The sequence below is a fragment of the Trichoderma virens genome (assembly GCF_000170995.1).
Source record: "Trichoderma virens Gv29-8 chromosome Unknown TRIVIscaffold_83, whole genome shotgun sequence".
Taxonomy (NCBI): domain Eukaryota; kingdom Fungi; phylum Ascomycota; class Sordariomycetes; order Hypocreales; family Hypocreaceae; genus Trichoderma; species Trichoderma virens.
In genome coordinates this window covers 616,644-629,344 of record NW_014013666.1, presented here as the reverse complement: position 1 = coordinate 629,344, position 12,701 = coordinate 616,644, and the positions used below count along the sequence as shown (strand labels likewise).

The window sequence follows — 12,701 nt, the reverse complement described above, 5'->3', positions numbered from 1 at the left end:
AGGGGAGGATACAAAAGTAGTAGGCGAGGGGCGGGTGGTTTTCGTGATGAGAATGTGGAAAGGACAATGCTTTGATGTATTACTAGTTTTGGTACCTAGAGAGGGGATATATACATGCATGGATGGACTTGGCCGTCTAGCTTGATGTTTTTTGTACATGCTTTTGGTGATGTTTGAAGTGATGTGTGTTTTGAGGTGAGTGATGTTGAGAGGGGAGGAGGGTGACTGAGCGTACCGGTTATGATACTTGGTTATTTCATTTCCATCATAAAGTTGTGGCACCCTTGTCCTTTTTCGTAACAGGAGAGAGAAGCTGATGTGCAACTAGGTAACAATCAGTATATTACTGACTGCTTCAGTCAAGGAACTTGTTATCCAATCACCGACGGAAGCAATTGTTTACCTCTGGCGATGCCCCACATTCCTATCATGGGTTGTCGTGTAAGTCAAAGTCACAGAAAATGCAAAAGAAGAGTTCCATCTCCCGTTGACACAAATTATATTGTCTCACTAGGTTCTTTTCTAGACGAGCCATACAACTCTTTTATGAGACATGAAGATGATCCTTTCCTCCCCTTTTCTCTTCCCACTTTCCCACCGCTCTGATAAATCCACCCACACATCAGAGCCATCGCATCTTCATTGTCCTTGAAAAAAAGACAGTCCACTTAATCAAGACCATCTATCGAAGCTACCCGTCCCACCACTTAAAGCGGTCAACCCCCCCCTTCCCGGAAACAAATCCGTGACGAAGAGGTTTACCCCCCCTCCCCCGGCCCCTTAAAAGACTGAGGGAGAAAAACGAGGGAGACGGTGCCGGAGCCCTTGGAGGAGGGATTTAGGCAATGCCGTACTTGTCGAAGAGACCCTGGAGGCAGTCGTTGAGGGGCGCGTAGCACTCCTCGATCGACTTGTGGCCCTCGTTCTTGCACTTTGCGACGGCGCTGTAGCAGCCGGTGATTTCCTGGGCGTAGTCGCCGCGGTAGCGCTTCTCGTGGGTGTTGCCGGTGCACTGTTTATACGTTTAGTGTTAGTAAATACCAGTAATTATATACGTGTATCGTGATATAGTATCAAAAGGCGTATGTTAAGCGGTGGTGTTATAATAACTTACAGCATTGAATTCAAGATCGCAAGTCTCTGGGCAAAAACTACCCCACCACTTCAAATACCCATTGCATTGCTTATAGCATTCTTTATAAGCGGCTTTGCAGCTATCAGCGGGCTGGGTTTCAACTGGGAGGCTCTCGACGGAGCGCTTCTCGGTGGTCTTGCCGGTGCACTGTTTATTTAGGACGGCGTTAGTAAAAGAATAATACACATATAGGTTTCCCCCCTCTCTTCTTCTTTTTGTAATTATACGTGATTTTTAAATCGATGTTTCATAGGGTATATTTTACAACTTACAGCATTGTATTCGTAATAGCACAGCTTCGGGCAAATGAACTTCAAAGTAAAAGCAACATTGCTGCATCTGTCCCTGCACTTTTGGTGAGCATCTTCGCAGCTATCAGCTACCTGGGTTTGAGTTGGCTGGGTTTGAGCTGGCTGAGTCTCGGTTGGAAGGCTCTCGACAGGAACGGGGTAGGTTTCAACTGCATCGTCGCGCTCTTCGATGAAACGCTTCTCGGGGTTGTTGCCAGTACACTGTTTGCAAGTTTGGTGTTAGTAATAAGCATATGTACTAAATCAGGATATCTTCTTTTTACACGGGGTTATGTATATTATTCAAGGGGCATATTCGTAGTATTATGACTTACGATGTCCAACTGGCGAGAGCAAAGTGGCAGGCAATAGCTCCACCTGGCCTCCCAGGGCCACCAGTTGCAGGCTGTTTTGCAGCTGTCGTGAGCTGCTTGGCAGCTTTCAGCTCCCTCACTTTGGGAGGTTGCATCTCCGGCTTCGAGGGATCGCTTGTCAAAGCCCCACCCGTTGTGGTTGCACTGTTTGTAACTTCAGTATTAGTGAAGAGGACATGAAAGTACCTTTTTTGTAATTGCCTATATAGGATGATAAAGGATGATTTTAAGGGTGGCATTGTGACTTACCCAAAGCGATGAGCCGGCACAATTTTCCAAGCAATAGCCTGACCACCACATAGATATTCCGGGGCAGACCTCACTGCAGTTGGATATCTTATTTTGGCATCTTGTGTCTCGGACTTCGACCGCCGGGACCGCCTGGGGAAGGGCGGAAGCCAGGGGCAGGAGAGCGAAGAGGGCTGAAGACCGCATTTCGGATGATTGTTGTTATTGTTGAGGTTGAGGGGGAGGATGGTTGATGAGATGAGGGTAGAAATAGTCTTGTATTTATAGGCAAGATGAGCGTAAGGAGTATTGAGAGCACTGGGCTGTTTGTGGTAATCTTGAGCGAAGGAGCCAAAGCCGTCGCTTGAGGATGCGTGAATCGGGGTCTGTGGATGTTCTAGATGGAGAGAGCTTGGGGAAGGACTGTATAGTGGTTTAAGCGTTTGCGGATCAGGGGTGTTGGATGGATATCTTGTCCTTCTCAACAAGTCTATTGATAAGGTTAGCTTCTAATGTCTTTTAGTTGAGATATAGTTTGGCGGTATGGCTTATACGGGCATTCGAGATCGTGGTGGAGTGGGCATAGAACGCAAGTCTTAATTTTGGATATTAATTTGTAGATTATTCTTCTCTGTTGTCATGTAGAAATTCCAACTACAATGAGGCACCCTCAAAGGGACATGTACGTGATGGCTGAATCGGCAGTTTACTGCTGTAGTTGCGGGTCTAATAGAGAGATAAAGGCCTATATTGTAAGAACTTGACAAGAGGTCGTTAGATAAGTAGTAGTTGTAAGTACAAACATTGTGATATCGTTGCCTTAATCGGTATCGATCTAGGCATAGATCCTAGTTGAGCGGTGCTTTGGTTACCTAACATCTATCAATACCTACCTATGTGATACTATATCCGATGTAAAGGACAGAAATAGATTGGCTGTATTGCTATTGTTCATGGACATCTTCCTCACCAAAGCTCCTCTTCTTGACCTCAGCAACAACGAATTGAACCACGTGCAGTACATGACCCTCACTGGTGAAACTACTAGCTTTATTCATGTGGATGCGTCAATACGCTCATCCCAAGTCTTACTATTATGCCTAAACGCAATGACTTGCGCATTGACGCTTTTCTGCACCGATATGGGGCATTTTGTTCGGACGTCGAACTGAATGTCGGCATCGCTGTGATTGGACTGCCCCTCCCCCACATGGTTGATATAGTGCGCGAGGGCAGGTGGTGATCCCTGCAACAGCTCGGAGACTTAGTCAACGATGCTGAGATTTATTACTGTTTGCAAACTGGCTTCTGAGGCATTTTGTAGACACAGTGGCGCAGCCTATGTTCTATCGGGAATAATGTCATAGCGTCTATTTCACTACGAAAAATCATCGGAAGAAGAAGAAGGAAGAGGAGGTTCTTGCCGACAAACATATTGATTGGTCTCGGAGGACCACAGGTGATGAGGAGGACATATAATTTATACAAGATAATAGATTCTTGGCGGATAGTCGTACGTATTTGCCTAGGTACTCTTCACTCACCATTACTCTTTCACCATTCCTTGCTGTGTTCGATTGAGGACTTGAGATGAGACAGTGCGCACAAGACAATTTCCTCCTAAGTATGTATTTATCTATCTAACTATCTAACTACCTAGCTATCTAGCTGGAATATATGATTCCAGGTTTACAAATCAAATCAGCAAATGGCTGCTTGCCTGAGCAGCTCAACAAAAAGTGCCTATCTAGTTTCAATGCCAACTCACCTAGACCGGAAGCCTGCTTCCGTGCCAGCTCACACCTCGTAGTCTTCCGTGCAAAGTCAGAAGACTCCAGAGCGTAAGCCTCAACACTTCAATCCTATTCCCAAGCTTGCAAAAACCAGACTACTCACACACACCTCCACGAGCCCAAATACCTCATCACCTACAGACAACCGTACCTTCACTAGCCCAACTGCCTCCCTAGACAAACACGTGGACCTTCACACGCCCAACCGCCTCCCCAATACATGGACACACATGTACCTCCACACATCCAAACTGCCTCCCCAGCTGTGTCACCAACCTCATGCCTTACGGAATGATTACAGTTCCCTTCCCGAGAGGCCCCTCATGCTGCGCGATGTTCTTCAGCTCCGGCAAAGTGAACGGCTCGGTACCACTCAAGCTGCCTACCCTCCCCAGCAGCTTCTCTAGATGTCGAAACGACGCAGCAGGAGCATATCCAGGCCCCTGATGTCCTGCCAACTTGGTCACCACGAACGTGAGGCCTCGCTCCTCGTGCACTGTCCCCAAAACACCCGTCCCTGCCGGCATATTGGCAGCGTAGCCCGTCTGTTGTTCGGCTTGGGGATCGAAACCGTAAAGTGGTACGTAAAACGGATCCTGGGGCTTGCACTGGAAGCCCAATTCACCACCCCATGTCATGTTTTGGATGCCAAGTAGGACTCCATCCGTGGGAAAGAGCCCGTCGAGGTCGCCGTGGGCAATAATGACATTCTGGGTGGTGTCAATGACGTGTGGCAGACGCTTTTGGTTTGATGGCATGGAGATGGAGCCGTCGGTATTATTGGGAGTGTTGAAGACGGGGCCGTTGCATTTCGTCCATGCCATTGAAGGGGGAGCATGGATGGCCTTCTTGACGTCGGTACGGTTAAAATACGGGTCACGGTCGTCGACTGGATCAAAGACCATGGGACAGTGGTCGAAGATGTTGTATACGCTTAAGCAGGGGTTTGCTATGGCAGCACTTTCGACTAGAATTTTGAACAACGATCCGCAAGTCATGTTGTTGACAGCAGTCCCATCGGGCAAAAGGTTCGTGCCGGGGTAGATGGTAGGCTGTGTGCCTGACGGAGGAAAAGTGAGATACCTGTCATAGAATTCGGTGTAGCCACAACCATCTGAAATACTATGGATGAGAGACATGGAATTATCGTCGAGGGCAAAAACGTCTTTGTGGCGGGAGAGGTATGACAGATGGGGGACGCCGACTTGGACGTTTCCATCAGTTATTGATGCGTCGTAGATTAGCAGGCCAGACAAATTGAAATAATCCGTGTCGTTGGCATCAATAAAGTGGCTCGAGATGTAAGGACCGTAAAAACCGCCATACGACTCGGCTGCGATGTTGACTCGCCAGCCGTGCAATCCGAAGAGGTCGACGAAGTTGCGCCAGAAACCCATGAATTGAATAGCGAGCTCGTCCTCATTGGTGATGCTGGGTTCACCTTGGGAAAACCCAGTGCCAATAGGCTGCTCGATCCAGACGACATTGGTGAGGAGATGCCAGCTCCAGGGGTTGCGCTGGGGTTTGGGATTGCCGGGTTGCCAGAGAAATGGACCGTTTTCGAGGAGCAAGCCGAGAAGAGACGAGCAGCCGGGCTGTTTTTTTGTTTGGGTCAGTCAGCAAAGAAATACACGAGTATCTGTAGAGGGGTATGCACATACACCTCCGTTGAGCCAAATGGTGATTTCCTTGTCCTTCTTGTGCTCTTCATTGACGGTCGGGAAGAACCAGAAGAACATGTTGTCTTTTTCGTCGGTCTTGTTGCTGATTGGCAGGAGGCCCGAGTACGACTCGCCTACATCGAAATCGACTCCCGGAATTCCAGTTCCATTGACGGCAAACTCTGTGCAAATGTCAGTGTGGGACCAGAAGAAAAGGGGCTACTATAGCGCTGGCCAGGACTTACTCTCGGTGGCAGAGTTGAGGAATCCTGACGTTGGCTCATAGTGACAGGCGTCACCAATCGAGCTTCTGTCGACGAGAAGCTTGGAGTTCGCGGAATCGTGGGGGTGGTAGCGGAGGGCTTCGACGAGATTCTCGGAGGTAGGTCCGGCCGGTTCAGCCAAGAGGCTGTTGGCGGCCGCCAAGAGGCGGAACGCCCAGTGATGAGGTCTCATAATGAGAAATGTAGATGCAGTGAATGAGATGCTTGTTCAAAGTAATAGTAAGGTGTGTCTGTGAATTTGAGTGATGTTTATGGATCTGAAGAAGGGCTTCTCCGATCTTCTTATATACATAACAGGTGTGTTGATTTCCTGGATGCTTATACCTGTCCGCATCGTGAACGTGTAAGTTTTCCTTTGAATCCTCTTCAGTTGTTTGTAAATGCTGATGCTGCCGGTTCCCGTCTTCCAAATGCCACTCAGACGTCGGCAAGGCCGAGTCAGAGCATCGTCGGTGTATGCAGGTGCCCTTGGAGCTTGCTAAAACAGGGCTTTGCTCAGTATCTTTCCGTGAGGCTAATCATGGGTGAAAACTCAGCCGCACATCTTAGTACACGCTTGTTTACATGTTTGTGTTTACTTTGCTTAGGCAGCCATTTGAGGTGATGCCGGTAACCGATATCGCTGAGATCGGGGAAAGGCATCGTCTTTGCCTTATTTTGGCACATTTGATAGTCAAAGGATTCCGTATCCGAAAGGATTCCGCATCCGAAAGGATTTGCCGTCGACCAGCCTCATTTTCATGCCGGAGATGAGAAGACGGATACATGCATGACGGGGCTTGTTGTTGTGGATAGAGCTGAAGGAGCCGTGTACATGTTTCTTGGATACGAGTTTACAGAGCTTCCTCATGAGGGCGATGATGGGAAGCGCCAAGGGACAATTGCGCGAGAGTGCACCATTAATAGTATGTTAAGATGAGAAATTCAAAGTGTATCCTGGTATTAATGAAGAGATGTCTGGCATGTGTTCGTTTTTAGCGATATCGAGGTTTAACGCCGCGGATGTTAATCCAAGAGCGCAATACACTAACACGAGTCACAACTCCATTTCCAATACTCAGTAAGCCAGCCAGAACAGTGGTTGATGCCTGATTAGAGTAGGGTAATGTCTATCGCGAGATGCCGTATAGGCCATTTGCTCTCAGGCACAGACATTGTCGCATTGGATCCACATGGACAAACATTGCTTGCCCTTGGTCTCCTTTGAGCCATATTCTATCATCCCGATCAGCTTCGGCCACAGTCAAGGACTACACGCCATTGGACAGACAAAAGTTTCTTTTTACCCCTTTTTCCTCTCAGAAAACTCTATTAGCATGATGCAAGTAGCCAGAGAGATATTTACAGGGCGGCGGACGTGGCATCAATTGCTGGGCGATTAGTAGTCGCAGTTTGCTCCGGATTTTTTGTCAATAACATTCAGCTATCCGTCAATAAATGTTTGCGGTCTATTTTCTGAAATTAAGGATCTCTCTATGGAGCCGATTCTGTGACGTCGAGACATTTCTGCCTATTTTCAGGAGAGTTTGTCTTGACGACAAGCACAGCTGCGCTTGAGGCCCTGATCACTCCGAACCCCCTGAGCATTTTCTTTTCTACTCTTTAGCATGCGTCAACATGACGAAGTAGTAGAGGAGGGGGTTTCTGACTTGATTGTATCATTGGTCCATTTTCAACGGTCAGTGCGTCAGACACTAGGCTTGGTACATGGAGACAATGTCCGGGCTCAGGACCACATGTATGTATTGTGTTTTGTCGCCTCTGAAGACATATCTCAGCAGTGTAGATATTATACAACCTTGAATAACGAAGCATTCATAATAACTGCCTGCCTCGTTTCCCTTGAATAAAAATGTGCACATGATCAGGCTGTTTCGTCATGGTCGTGAAGGCGCCAGGTATCAACACTCAACGGGCACAATTCGTTGCATCCACTATGTATGTAATTAATGTCCAATTCATGCAAGACAGAAACATATGCATTCATCTGCCATGTATGTATGTAAGTCTCTCTCAGTCCATTTATGTAAGTCTTGTTTTCTATGCTGTGCCATGTAAACGTTTACGCTTCATCAGCAGATGCGTCTTGACCCACCGCGATAAGACTTGTAGTAGCAGAGACTGTTGATTAGTCAAACTTTTGGTAGATGAAGTGCATTATCAGATGGACAGATTGGCCAATTACTGATCAAATATGATGATGAGCTGTGGTCCCAATTGCCCAATGGCTGGCGGCCGTGGTTATTGCTTTTGCAGCTCGCTTGACGGAGAGCGGGTACGTTGTCTGCATCAAGGGGACTTGGTCTAGGCTATGTTAGTGCTGAGATGAAGAAGATGAAGATGAAGATGAAGATGGAGCTGTGTTGATAGTATAAATCACTGTAAGATATTATCTTCATAATTGCTGATAATGACCTACATGTATATACCACTTATATCTGCTCAATGGTTTTACTGGTACATATCAGGTACACTGATTGCTACCCGATTCCAGCCCAACCCTCACTTTCACCTGCCTACCCTACAGCACACTCCCATTTTGCCTGATCGGGCCCTAAAAGACGGTCCGTTTTTTAGTGCACGTGTTGGTTGCTCCCTTCCGGCAGGTACAGGATACCTCGACACGCACCTGCAGCGCCCGCAAACCGCAGGTCCGCACTACCCCGCCGCTTTCACCGCCTGGGATTCGCCGGGCATCATCACAAGCAGCCAGCCTCGACGTCCTTGTCCCTTGTCTTGTCCTATCGCCAATCCACCTTGAACCTCCCCGCCTCTGCCCGGACCCTCCCCGCGCCTCAGACGAGCTGCGAGGCATTTGCTCCGGATTTGCATTTCACCTCTGCAGTCGAGTCGACACAGCGTCGAGCCAGACATGACTCGGCCAGAGCCATGGATTTCGTGAGCAGCCCATCATGACAATAAGGGGGATCGCCCCCGCGGGAAGAAGAGAAGAGAGAAGAAAAGAAGTGATCGTGCGTGGGATCCGAGTCTAACGCATCCTTGTCTGTGCAGTGGTCGCGCTTGTTAAGCCCCCTCTCCTCCGGGAGCTCTCGTCAGGACCAGGCAAAGGACCCTGCCAAGCGTCTTCATCGCTTCGAGAAGGAATACGCCGGCCTGCTGGTGAGTTGTTTGATGTCTTTTACTCTTTTACTGTGCTCTACTCTACTCTGCTGTTGCTGTCTGTTGGGTTGGACGTGGGCGCTAACAACAACCATGACGCCTCCCTAGTCCATCTGGCGCAAATCTACCAACCTGTCCCAAGACATCGACGCCGCCGAAACCGTCGAGATCAGGCTTCAAGAGCTCACCAACATCCTCAGTGACGAGAGTCGCCGTCCGCTGCCGCATCCCTGCATCCAGTATGCCTCCATCAAGCAGATATACGTGCCCATCGGCAAGATTGCCACCTCGTCCTACAATGAGTGGATCATAAAGGAGGCCGTCCTCTTCTTTGCGACTCTCATCGAGAGTGAGGAGGAGGCATTTGTTGAAAACCACACCTTTTCTGCAAGCCTGACAAATCTGCTGGTGCGCATTACCGGTGTCAACAGCGCTCGTCTCGGGCTGGATACCGAGTCGCGCGTTGTTGAGCTGGCTTTCAACATCACCACCAAGATCCGTCTGGACCCCGAGATCCTCCCTGCTTGGTTTAAGACGCAGCAGGATGTCAACCGTCCGAGTGACAGGGCCGCTAGTGTCCGTGACAAGTTCGCTGGCCGAACTAAGAGGGCCGACTTTCCTCTCTTTTACATCCTGATGGACTACATCCACCACGAGGGCAAAGTCGGCGACTTTGCGCGCACAGGTCTCTTATACATCATTGAAGCCGCGTCGAGCTCCGAATCCTTGGAGCAATGGATTGTCGAGAGCGATCTGTCCACTCTCATGGCCACCGGGTTGGGAGCCTTGTACAGTCAGCTAAGTCGGAAGCTCGTCATAGATCACCTGCCGAATAACCTGCCGCCTATCCTCGCCCTCTCCGACTACCAACACCCTACATCCAACTACGAAATCGTGAGCTCCTGCTCGGGCGAGTTCCAGTCCCACCTCGAGACCTTTTTATCCCACCTCTTGTTTTGGCAGGATGTCTTGAATCATTGCAAATCAGTCGAAGTCAAGTCGACATTGTTAGAGCACTTTCAAGTTATTTTCTTACAGCAGCTCCTGTAAGTGCCAATGCCCCCCTGATGTTTGCATGTGCGGTGCGTGTGTTCCTGCGCTGACGACTTACCATTCTAGATACCCATCATTGCTTGAGTCTTCCGATATAGACGGAGGCTCGTCCGTGGCTGTTTTGACCTACCTTCGCCGCATCATCGAATCCCTGGATCACCCCGACATGATCAACCTCATTCTTCACTACCTGTTAGCCTTGCCCGAAACCGTCAACTCGCATAGCCCTCCTTCAGAGACTGCCATAAGCGCTGCTCGGCAGCGGAAATCCATGGACCTCGCTACCATGATGGCGGAGAAGCCCGACACGACCGCTACCCCTCTCCTCTTCAACCTGGTTGATCTTATCCTTGCCTGTCTCCGATCGCGCAACCAGCAGACCATCTATGTGACTCTTCAGCTGGTATCGGCAATTGTCAAAAGGCACCATCGATACGCAGTCCTCACCCTCCTCCGCACCGACATGTTTCCGAGTAACAATATTAACCGGACTGTGGGTGCTCACGAGCAAGAGATTGAATACTTGATGGCTCTAGCAGAGACCATTGGTGGCCGAGACGACTTTAACGAGACTTACGAGAGCATTTTGAAGGATACCATGGCTCGGCTTGAGAGCCACCCATGCTCCCTCAGACTTGTCGCCCCTAGACTATCGCAGCACAACCACAAGCTGCCTACAATTCCAGACAGTCTTCCAGGAGCGCCCAAAGATGTTCGAGAGCACACGCTTCGCCATGACGATCTTTTGCTTAATGCCATCCTTGACCTGATGGAAAACTTCTTCATGAATCCTGTGGAGACAAATCTGTCAGTCACTGATACCATCGTTGACATGGCGATATGTGGCTACATGAGCATTGAAGGGTGGCTGGCCCGAAACCCCAACAGCTACACCTATGTCGAGGACGAGCGGCTGTCAAAGTCTGACGAAAAGAAAGAAACCAAATCTCAACAGGATGGAGAGGGCGAGGAAGAGACAGAAACGGAGATGGGAGCAGACGCCGAGACTGAGATTGGTAATCGGTCGCTGGCTGACGAGCTCGGATCGCAAGATGACGGTTACTCGGTTGGCGGCTTCTCTACGTTCTCAGACGACACAGAGGCGGATCGTTTGGAATCAATGGAAAAGTGTAGGCGTCGGCCCAAGTGGACTCAGGATTCCCTCCCCAGAATCCTCGTCGTGCTCAAGCGTCTCTGCGATCAAGTCGAGGCGTTTAAGCAGACGGTACCCCGGTTTGACGAGCTTCTCCAGCAGCGACGGGAAGCCTTCCAGACTGCTGATTCAATCCTGGATAACCCCCCACCCCCTGTTCAGAAGACCCCGCCACCGCGACCAAGCTCCAGCCTTGACGAAGTGATCCGGTCTGTGTCTCCATCGCGTCCAACAGGACTCGAGGGTTTCGCTCAGCGGCTGCTTTCCGAGCTCGGGACCCCAAGCCGTTCTGTGACCCCTAGAGGACGCAAGAATAGTACTCGGACATCCGGCGCTTCAACACCATACAACGTTTCGGACCTACTCTCTCCCAGCCTCATGCCTAATACCTCCAAGCCACTGCCTGACCCCAACAGGATTGCTCTTAGCCGGAGCCTGTCGCCAGTAAGTGCTCAGAGTGAAGCCGGTGGGCAATACCGAAACAGTCGGCAGGGCTCGGTAGTCGCCCAGCCGGCAGATTTTGCAGCCGTGGATCAAAGCATCCTAGCCCGACGGGTAGCCCTGCCGGGCAGCGATCAAGTCAAGCCGATACCGCTAGACTTGGAGGGAAAACCAACGCACGAGGCTCCCGAGTCTCTATTCTCGGGAGACGAGCTGGCTAGCCTTGACGGATATGACAGCAGTGCGGACCGCAGCGAGGTTGCCACTGAGCCAACCGTGGTGACGGAAACGACTGACAACGCCGAGCCAACCAGTCCGACGGGCGAGAACATGGTGTCGGTATCGCATGTTATTACCAATGTGCTTATTTACCAAGCGTTCCTGATGGAGCTGGCCAGTTTGATGCAGGTCCGAGCCGGGTTGTTCAACGAGGTTCGCTTTGTTTGATTATGCTGAGTAAGGAATGACACTTCCTTTGAGATAGAAATTTTTTCCCCCTTCGGAGAATAAAAAAAGTTTTCACGGGAAGTTACTCGGGGCAGCGTGATTGTCCACGGTGCCATGTTATTCTCCAGGATGGATGTGTGGGTTGATGGGTGTCGTTGTAGTAGCAGCATTGCATACTGTATACCTAAGCTGCATGCGCCGGAAGAAGGCATGCATCTTTTTTGAGGGGCAGAATGGTTTTTGAGGGGGGTGGGAAACTGACAGAATCCCCTTTTACCTTGCTTTTTCATTTGTTCGTCCATTGTTGCTTGATCCCTCATACCCTGACCACCACCACCCCCTGGTCAATTTATGGATGTGGAGTTGCCATTCAGCCGACGGGTTTTATTGCAGATGAGTTCACGACATGACGTGTGTATGCCTTGTTACATGTATGTGTGTATGTATGTATGTAGGCAGGAGAGTACAGTAGATGCCGTATGCCGGCTTGGCCACTCAAGGGCCATGGAAACAGACTGACGGGCATTTTGCTACGAGTTGTTGGCGGCACTGTGTGATTGTCAGGACGGGCTGCAGATGGACTGCATGGCCAGCCCGATTAGCGAGCCGGTGAGGATCACAGGTATATGTAGTACATAGTTGTGCTTACGCAAGGTTCCGTGCCGAGCTTGTAGGTGAACGGATGTGCTGTTCCGGTGTGCGGGTTTCCGGGCCGGAGACGG

General features: G+C 49.9%; 3 protein-coding genes across 3 annotated transcripts; 1 reads left to right on the top strand and 2 right to left on the bottom strand.

Moving 5' to 3' along the window:
• Window positions 1–838: 838 nt before the first annotated feature.
• TRIVIDRAFT_203680 (uncharacterized protein) lies at window positions 839–2,234 on the bottom strand (the record flags this gene model as incomplete). Its single annotated transcript, XM_014098297.1, has 6 exons — window positions 839–1,012; window positions 1,115–1,282; window positions 1,408–1,647; window positions 1,761–1,943; window positions 1,986–2,000; window positions 2,049–2,234. The coding sequence occupies 6 exons, from the start codon at window positions 2,232–2,234 to the stop codon at window positions 839–841; spliced, it is 966 nt and encodes a 321-aa protein (XP_013953772.1).
• Window positions 2,235–4,104: 1,870 nt separating this feature from the next.
• On the bottom strand, window positions 4,105–5,676 carry TRIVIDRAFT_46356 (uncharacterized protein; the record flags this gene model as incomplete). The annotated part of the gene is made up of 2 exons (XM_014098296.1): window positions 4,105–5,415; window positions 5,482–5,676. Coding segments are annotated over 2 exons (1,506 nt in total), but the record flags the coding sequence as incomplete, so codon positions are not given.
• A 2,978-nt stretch (window positions 5,677–8,654) lies between these two features.
• TRIVIDRAFT_231354 (uncharacterized protein) lies at window positions 8,655–12,058 on the top strand (the record flags this gene model as incomplete). The annotated part of the gene is made up of 4 exons (XM_014098295.1): window positions 8,655–8,663; window positions 8,778–8,885; window positions 8,994–9,931; window positions 10,005–12,058. The coding sequence occupies 4 exons, from the start codon at window positions 8,655–8,657 to the stop codon at window positions 11,977–11,979; spliced, it is 3,030 nt and encodes a 1,009-aa protein (XP_013953770.1).
• Window positions 12,059–12,701: the final 643 nt, after the last annotated feature.